This window comes from Mauremys reevesii, linkage group 10 (genome assembly GCF_016161935.1).
Source record: "Mauremys reevesii isolate NIE-2019 linkage group 10, ASM1616193v1, whole genome shotgun sequence".
NCBI classification, from domain to species: Eukaryota; Metazoa; Chordata; order Testudines; family Geoemydidae; genus Mauremys; species Mauremys reevesii.
Window position 1 is genome coordinate 81,288,150 of NC_052632.1, and position 9,583 is coordinate 81,297,732.

The 9,583-nt window shown below is 53.7% G+C and overlaps 1 protein-coding gene across 1 annotated transcript; it reads right to left on the minus strand.

Annotated features, from left to right (window-relative positions):
- Positions 1 to 2,290: 2,290 nt before the first annotated feature.
- Positions 2,291 to 8,837, minus strand: MSRB1 (methionine sulfoxide reductase B1). The gene is made up of 4 exons (XM_039490188.1): positions 8,702 to 8,837; positions 6,920 to 7,062; positions 6,650 to 6,764; positions 2,291 to 4,598 (listed from the first exon to the last, which is right to left on the minus strand). Exons 1-4 carry the CDS (start codon positions 8,754 to 8,756, stop codon positions 4,570 to 4,572), a joined length of 342 nt encoding a protein of 113 aa, XP_039346122.1. The 5' UTR covers positions 8,757 to 8,837; the 3' UTR covers positions 2,291 to 4,569.
- Between the last annotated feature and the right edge of the window lie 746 nt (positions 8,838 to 9,583).

Genomic DNA, 9,583 nt, shown 5'->3' on the forward strand with positions numbered 1-9,583 from the left:
CAGAGGCATTCCCCCGTAGTTTACTTCGGCGCAGACGGCATCATGTCCAACGCTCTGAGTCGGGGTTCAGGGACGTTGTCCTTGCAACCTTTGCGTTGCTGTAAATGATTCTGTGTTTCCTCTCCGCAAAGAGAGCTTGGAGAGAGAGAATCTTTGCTTGCTACAAGGTTTCAACCTGTTTTCACAAGCAAAGCAATGACCAGGTCACCTACGAGGCTGTTCTCCCCGCCCTCAGGAGAGCCTAGCTCTACCGAAGCCACGCTCACCACTGCCTGTCTCTAAGGCTGCTCGGGGCTGAAGGCTGACACGCACAACAGCTTGGTTGGAAAGCGAATCAGGTTTTGTTTTTTAATAAATAAGGCTTGGAAGGAAACTGGATTCAAGTGCTTGTGGGGAGGAGAGTGGATTTGCAGGGAAGCCTTCGTTTCAGCCTGCAGCTACAACAGTAAGAAAGGACGAAAATGAGGCCACAAGATTTCAGCCGGCCCTTCCCAGAGAGGGCTGCCAGGCACTGAGGTGAGTTAGGACAGCAACTTTCACTCCACTTCCCTAGCACACTCATGCTGCTCCTTGTCTCCAAAGCTGTCCATGGCTTTGCCCCACCTCTGTCTCCTCCTATGCCCTGGCCCTGCCCAGATTCCATCCTCACTGTCCCCTTTTGTCTTCTCCATCTGAGCCTGAACATCTAGTTCAATGGGATGATGCACGTCAGTAACATCACTCACATGTGTCTTTGCAGGCCTAGGCTCTAAACTCACATCCTGCCTGCCCTCCAGAGGTGAGGTGCACAGCAATTCCATACCGCCCGAAAAAGTCTGAAACCCAAAAGCTGAGTCGTCAGCGTTGCTTCGGGAAGTGAGAAGGTGTCCCAGCCATGTCCAAGCAGGCTCTTCAGGAGCCGTGCTAAATGCAAGAAGCAGACATGGCCCTGGACTTGCAGTGGTGGCTAGTTACAAGCCGATGACCTTCTCCGAAGCTCAGAGGTGACCAGATCAGAGGAAGAGCTTGGATCAAAGGTTTAATCAGTTGTGGAGCAGCTTGGACCTAATACAGAAATCTGATTAGCGACCAGTGTAACTGAGCCAGAACTGGTGTGCTCATCCATGTACAGTCAGAGCACAGGCAGCAATATCTGGTAGCAGCTGGAGTCAGAGCTGTGCATCAGGGAAAACAAGAGAGGTGTGCTCCCCCTATGCAAAGGCCGGGGGCAACAGCAGGAGGAAGGTTTGACTGGCTCCCTACCGTCCCAGAAGGCAGATTTCACCCTAGCAGAGGCATGAGGCTCAGGCAGATTCCAGATTAAGGAGAGAGCGGTCAAAGAGAGCCGCCTAGAGACAGTAATAGAGGTGAGCGAGGACAAATGCTGTGCAGAAAATTACGCCTATGTCAGACCCACTGTAAAACAATCAAGCTTGCATCACAGTCAGAACTTAATGATTCTAACACGCTGCAGCCACTGCTACTGAAAACACTTCTCGTTTTGTTTTCATATTTTAATGCATTCGCTCTTGACCAAAAGTGTGTGTTGTGCGCATGTGTGTGTCTGTCTGTACACATTGAACTTTTCCAGTGAGTCAGCCAGATGGAAGCTCCATGACTGTCCACAGGAGACACGGACTCTTGTCAGAATAAATAAACACATTCAGAGGCAGATTCCTCCTGATAAAGTGTGAGACTCTGGAGCTACAAACTTGCAACTGGATTGGTGAGATTCCTTCCAAAAGGCCCTTTCACCATGATAATGCCACAGCACTGACTCTCCCTTCTTTCCAACCAACCCCAGCCAACCAAAAAGACAAAAATGGCCGTGAAACAAACAAAGCTAGACAAAGTAAAGGAATACACTCTTCTTAAAAAATCAGAACTAGAAACACGCTCCCAAGCAGAACTTCCACCCCAAAAGGGAAGACGTGCCAGAGTTTCCGTGAAGTCCATTAGCGATTTCGCTATCGCTGTCGATTTTATGGGGAAGGGGCCCAGATACTATGGTGATGGGTGGCAATACAAAACTTGTTATCTGCACTCCAGTCGCTCCTAGGCAGCAGCAAGGCTTCTGCGAGGCACTGCACAAATGCACAGGAAGACAGAAGTTGCGGTCTCAGACATGTGACTGTGATGTGTCTAACACATCTTTGGGCACTCAGACAAAAATAATAATAAATCTATTTTCTCCCTCCTAATCCTGCCATTCAATACTGTGACGATCCAGAAAACAGAAGAGGAAAACTGGGATTTATTCCCCGCAGGGGTCAGCATGAGGAATGTTTCACAAAGCAAGTTATTGCTCCGGGACAATGAATCAATGGTTTATTATCAGTTCAACAATTACAGAGGCAGATACAAAGCAGCCGCAAAGGCCCAGTGCTAAGCTGGGATGTCCCGTTCTTTGTACGGTGTCCCTGTCACCTCCCCTCCACCCCTGGGCTGCACCTCAGCAGGCAAACTGCAGCTTGTAAAGTGCCCCTCGGTGCAGCTGAACCGTAATACTGCCATCAGTGTGCCTTAGTGCTCTGCCCACTGGGGGTGGACCCAGTTCCTATTGCACTGTAAATCATCATGACACTGTGCACCTCAAATCTTCGATCCATAAGAGGGCTGCCGTGGTTAAAGGGGGGCTTCCTGGAGCTCTACAGTCAGCTATGCAGGTTCAAGATGGCCCTTGGAGCTGCACCAGTCCAGCTGGGGGGCAGATTCTGATCTCACTTAGGGTCAGTGGTGATCCTACACCACCAAAGTCAGTGGAAGTTTTGCCGCCCGCTTCAGTGGCAGTAGGATCAGGATCTTAATGTGGCATAAATCCACCTCCACCAACGGAGTTACTCCGGGGTTACACTAATGTCACTGAGAGCAGAATGGAGCCCCTCCAGGGAGACAGCCGGAGAGACTCCAGGAGGAGAAAGCAACCCCGTCGTGCATTTGTACTGGTGTCCCTGTGGACTGATCAAGGAACAAACGAGGGTCTAGGGTTTGAAGGAAGATCCGCACATTCCAGCCCAAGGGAACGGCGATGGGCAGTGTGGCGAAGGGGAGGATGAGGTGCTGATTCAAGGGGAAATAAATATAACAGCCCTTTAGAATCTAGAGGTAATTCACACACGATTCCCAAAGCCTGAGTTACGCAAGTTTTTGCTGAAAGGGCCCAATTCTGAGCTCCATTACTCCGGTGTAAATCAAGAATAACTCTGCTAAGGCAGTAATAAAACCAGCACACGGCGAGATCAGAATCAGGCCCAATGCAGAATAAAATAAAATCATCTTCTAAAATTATTTCTTTTGTGTGCAAAACAGATAAAATACCTAGAGCGTTATCTGGTAGGATCATCCAAACATCCTTACCCTAACCATCCTGGAAGGGTTTACCTAGGGCAATTCATACCATGATCCCAGACCAGAAAACAGCATGTGAGAATGGGGTCAGATTCGAATCTCAGTTAAATCCAGCGTCACTCCCTCCTGAACTCTGGGCATAAGAGCTCCGAATCTCCACCCATTATCTCCGTATTTCATTCTGGAAATAAAGGGTGAAATGTTGGCTCCTTTGAAGACAATGGCAAAACTCCTATTGACATCAAGAGGGCCAGGATTTCACCCATCATGCACGCTACTTATAATGGACAGGAGAGCAGGAATTCAGTAGCTGGTACTGGCAGAGGCTGGCTGTTTTGGGACATGGGAGAGCTGGGGGTAGGGTCAGATGGATGAGAAGGAGTTACAGCATTTGCTTCCCCCGAATTCACTACGTTTAGGGGACAAGTCACGGACCATGAAATCTGGTCTCCCCTGTGAAATTTGATCTTTTGTGTACTTTTACCCCGTACTGTACAGATTTCACAGGGCAGACCAGTGTTTCTCAAACTGGGGATCCCGACCCAAAAGGGGACCTGGGCAGCAGGGGGTGCAGGGTTATTGTAGGGGGGATCACAATATTGCCACCCTGACTTCTGCACTGTGGTCAGAGCTGGGTAGCCAGAGAGCGCCAGCTGCTGGCCAGGTGCCCAGCTCTGAAGGAAGGCAGCAGCGCAGAAGTCAGGGTGGCAATACCATGACCTTCTCCCTACAATAACCCTGTGACTTCCGCCAACCCTCTTTTGGGTCAGGAGCCCTACAGACACAACACCATGACATTTCAGATTTAAATAGCTGACATCATGAAATTCACAATTTTTTAAATCCTATAACCGTGAAATTGACCAAAATGGACCGTGAATTTGGTAGGGCCCTAACTACGTACAAGTTTGCAACCAGATGGTTCAAAGCAGAAGTTGTCACATTGTGCAACATTCGCTATAAGGAGGAGATAACCCACCTGACAGAGCAAAGGCAAACAGAGATCAGTGTCCCATTTCCCTTCTGCTCCCCACACCTCATGTTCCCAGCCGACAAACCAGCACCCAGCATCCAGCACTGATCTCTGACGGGAGGTGTTGTATTGCAGAAGCCTGGAGGATCTTTGCTTCACTAGAGTCTCATTTAGAGCACACAGGCACTTGATCCCAAACCGTTATCACAGGAAACAATAGGTAGCTTGTAGGAGTCCACTATAAGCAGCGAGTGAGTCCAGCAGCCCGCTTACTTCTTAAAGGCCTGCTCTGCTTTGTCTGAGAGAGGGGGAAACAAAATCAACGAGTCAGCATTTCGACACCACACCTCTGGAATCCCCTGCTAATTACGCACCGGATGTTTTGATGAACACAGTTAGTATTTCACAAGTTTCGTGGTCTGGTGACTAGCGGGCCGAGCCAGATGCACCAAGTTTTTGGTTCTAATTCTGGCTCTGCTCTTGCACCCTCTCTGCCCTTGGGCAAGTCCCTCAGAACCTTGATTCTTGCTTTGCAGAACTGCCCTGGCAGCAGGATCAAGCCCTCTTGTTCTCAGTTTCCCCATCTGTAAAATGGGGGCCATCTTTACCTCTTTAACAAGGCCTTTATAGAACTTGCATGGTTAACATCTCTAACACACTTTGGAAGGGGGCAGAGAGACAGGAGGAATTACCTAGCTACGAATGCCCTGAGCCTCCCGTGATGGGAGAGGGCAAAAGGACAGGGCAGGGCTCATGAGATTTCCAGCCCACACTGCACTTCCAGCGTAGGTTTGAGGTCTCGCAGGGCCTTGATAGGAGCTCTGTGCACAGGGCTACTCCCTGATTGTTGGTTTCCAGCAGCCAACCCACCCTGCCCCCCTTATCTAGGTCTTAGTGGTTTGTGCTGTCTCCACTTCGGGGCTGGGAAGAAACTTTTCCCCAGACCACCAGCTTGGCTGAAGCTGGTTCTGTTTTTTCACCTTCCTCGTAGCGAAACTTAGGGGTTGGGGCAATCGAGGGGCTGGGATTCTCCCCCCTCCCAGAGGGCACAGCTGGACCTATCTGAGAGTCGTTTAGTTGTCGCAACTGTTGGCAGGTGCCCAGCACAGGAACTTGCTGATTTAGGCTCCAGATCCAGCAAGGTGGATGGAGGCAGTGTGTCTAACCCTCTGGGGGAAAATGTGAATCAGGGGACGGGGCACTACCGGGGGGGGACTGCCTCTCCAATGCGCTTGACGGAGGTGCTGGTCAAGGTCCCCTCTTGCTCAACCCCCAGAAAGGGAAGGGATGCTAGCGGGTGCCCTCAGAGCCTCCTACTGTGATGGTTGGCTCCCCCTGCACTGGGGGGACCCCAAGCATTGGCAAAGGATCAATGGGGTGCGAGTGACCACGCTGGGCTGTCCCCCGATGGGAACTTTGGATGTAACTTGACTAATAAAGCTACAGCCCGGTTGAAAACCCACATCACATGCCCTTGCCTTCTTCTGGCAACTTGCACTAGCTAACTCTCCCAGCCCCATTCACGTGGGCTCACGTTTCCCTGTCCTTCCTTTACAAGGATTAATCTCAAACTGTTCAGCTGCTTCTCCAAACCCCTCTGGATCCGCAGCACCGGCCTGGAAAGCTCGCTGGAAGGGACTTCTCCAACACTCCCTGCTTCTGGCCCAGGAAGTTCAGAGGAGCATTGATTTATTTATTCATTTTAAAATCTAAAGGCCTGGAAGGTTTGTTTAGGACTCCGGGTTGCTTCTCAGTTTATCTGAGCTCGTCACCAATGACCTAATAAAAACCAGCCACCCTCTAACTGAATGTGAAGCACAACACAGCTCATCAATGCAAATCTCCCAGAGAGCAAGATCAGTGGGACCACACCCAGCAATTTACCAATACGGCTCCATCCTCATCACTTTGTTAGCTTGGTGCCTGCTCCTGTTCCCATTGACCTAACCAGAGAGGGCCCCAGGGAAGAACATTTCCCAGTATTTGTTAATCGGGTCAGCCTGAGGCCCCCTGGGCGCTTTCTGCCACAACGGCCATGATCCTGGACAGTGGCTGTCTCGCTAACAGAGGTGGAAGAAAGAGGGAAACAAATGAAGGCACCTCACTCCCAGCCAGGAGGCAGGCCTGATCAAGAGTACTCCCAGGGGTCCTCTCAATGCCTCAGCTGTGTTTGGGAATGGGGAGGGGGGTGGCCTTAACACTGGTCCTTGGAGATGGAGTCACCAAACGTGGATGCTAGACAAATCCATTCTTATTAAACATGCCCTCGTTCAAACCCTGGAAACCACTGGAGTCGCTAACCAATCAGGCAGATCCGAGCCAGAGAGACCATCCAGGTGCAGCCCTCACCTGCAGCGATGAACTTCAGCGAGCTGCTGAATATTCAGAAGCGAGACTGCCCCCTCTTCAGCCCGTCGTTGAGGAACTCATGGCCCAGCCCATTACCACATTTGCCGCAGGACACCTAGAAGATGCAAAGGAGGAAAACAAATGAACCGGGGCCAATCCACGGCCGCTCCCTTTGTGCTGCTATTCAGAGTGCGAGCAGCAGGCACAGGCGTGGTCCCTTTAACAGAGACAAGTCAGGGAGAGCTGGCAAGCGTCTGCTTTACTCTCTACCTTCAAGGCGCCCGGCCGCTCTTCATACTTGGCCACACTGTCGGCATGAATGGTTTCAGTGAAGGCCGGCCACGGAGACGAGTGCTGGTATTTTGCTGTGCTGGAGAACAGCTCATAACCGCATTTGGAGCAGACGTAAATGCCTGGGGAGGGGGACAGGAGAAATGACGGGTTAACTTCGGGTGGCACTAACTGTGCAAATTAAATCGTGGGTGTGAGGCACCTGGAACGCCTGGATCCTGCTGCCCAGACAGCGCTCAAGGTCAGAGAAGATCACCTCAGAGGATGGCTTACAATACAGGCCTGCTAAGCATGGACTCAGGCCAGGATACACCAACAGGTCACCTACACAGCTTAGCCAAACCTACCGCCACCTGCTGTCACTTTCCAGTGGCCAAGATATGACCAAGGATTTCATGGCAGGGATGAAATCTCAGATCCCTCTGCTGCAAAATCGTATGCCCCTGTCACATGAACTAAAGAGAATCCCATTTAGCTACAAGCAGTACGGGGACTATGACACAGTTCTGAGTCCTCTCTCTCTCTCTCTCTCACACACACACACTCACACGTTCCTTATGCACCTTTGGCCCAAGCACAGCTCAGAACAGAAGCCCTGGTCCACACCCACCTCCTGCTGACCCCAACCCTGGCACTGTTTGTCCAGCAAGCCTGGGCCCAGCTCATTCTATTGCGAACTCAGCTGGCTCTGGGAGTCTGAGCTACCTGCCGCTCCCATGCACTAGCTGGGGTGACAGGTGGCTCCTCCTGGGGATTCATGTGACTCGCGGGGCCTGGCTGGCATCCGGGAAGGATCCGGTTCAGAGTGACACTGCGCCAGGAGACGGGAAGACACTGGGGGTGCAGCGCCCTACAGAGAGGGTCTGGGGTTCTGTGCGGCCACCCGGGGACTGGGGGAGCTCATACCCAGGCCCCAGGGCTGAGCTGATCAGGGCCCCTGTGTTACCAGGAGGGGGCTGGCAAAGGGGCCAGGGTCATTTGTTTTCCTCCCTTGCATCTTCTAGGTGTCCTGCGGCAAATGTGGTAATGGGCTGGGCCATGAGTTCCTCAACGACGGGCTGAAGAGGGGGCAGTCTCGCTTCTGAATATTCAGCAGCTCGCTGAAGTTCATCGCTGCAGGTGAGGGCTGCACCCTCCAAGCCCCAGTAGTCCAGCCCCTCTGGCTGAAGGCCACCCCCATGGACAGTGGGAGCCCAGCCACTCCTATGGGCAGGGAGATCCCCGCCACCTCTATGGACAGGAGCCCGGCCACCCCTATGGACAGTGGGAGCCTGGCCACCCCTAGGGGCCATGGCCACCCCTATGGACAGTGGGAGCCCGGTCACCCCTATGGACAGTGGGAGCCCAGCCGCGCCTATAGATAGGAGCCCAGCCTCTATGGGCAATGGGAGCCGGGCCACCCCTATGGATAGGAGCCCGGCCCTTATGGACAGGGGGAGCCCAGCCACCCCTATGGACAGGAGCCCGGCCGCCCCTGTGGACAGGAGCCCGGACCCTATGGACAGGGGGAGCCCGGCCGCCCCTATAGACAGGAACCCGGCCCCTATGGACAGGGGGAGCCCGGCCGCCCCTGTGGACAGGAGCCCAGCCCCTATGGACAGGGGGAGCCCGGCCGCCCCTATAGACAGGAACCCGGCCCCTGTGGACAGGAGCCCGGCCCCTACGCACGGTGGCCGCCCCTCCCCCGGCCGACGGCCGCCCCTCTGGACGGGGGACTCGGGCCGGCCCCCTGGGCAGCCCCCGCCGGCCCCGCGCTCCTACCGGGCTCGAAGTGGCCCCGAAACGCCTCCCCGCCGAAGAAGGCGCAGAAGGACATGGCCGCTGCCGCCCGCTCGCTCGCCGCGACTGACACCGGGGCCGGGCCTGGCTCCTCCTGCGGGCACCGGGCCAGGGCCGCCGCCCACAGGCCGCCAGGGGGCGCTGCCGGGCAAGGCAAGCGGGCCGGGCCTCGCGCTGCCGCGGTTCAGCCTGTCCCGGGACCACAGGCGCTGCGGAGAGTGATCGGGGTCCGAGTCCTCGGCAGGGGGCGCACAGGGGGCGCTGGGCCAAACCCAGCAGAGGTGTGAACCCCCCCCCGGTGCTGTGATCACTGACACTGGGACTGGGACTTGCACGAATCCGCAGGGGCTGCAGGTTGAGAGCCCAGTAAGGAACTGGGCCTGCGTCGCCTCTCGCTTACCCCAGTGCATAGGGTGACCATGAAAAATCAGGAGGAGGGTGGGGGGTAATAGGAGCCTATGTAAGAAAAAAGACCCAGAAATCAGGACTGTCGCTATGAAATCAGGACGTCTGGTCTCCCAACCAGTGTAAAACGGCTGACTCCACCGCTTTAGGGGAGTTACCGCTGCTAGACACCAAGGTGCAGCAGGGGCCTGCTTTAACTTCATTCTTCTGTTGGCTTCTCTTCCTACTCCCCTCCTCATTTAGCCCTGATTTTCTCCCCTTCTTGCAGCCATGCAAATCAGGAGTAACTCCCAAGAACCCAGCTCAGTTACTCTGGATTTACCCTGGGGTAGCTGACATTGGAATCTGGCCCATAATGTTTATCTTGACATTCCCTGTTTGAATAGAAATTGCTCCCTCTATAGAGTCCTCGTAACCTTCCCCTGTAACCTTCCAAATGAGCTGAATATTTCATTATAC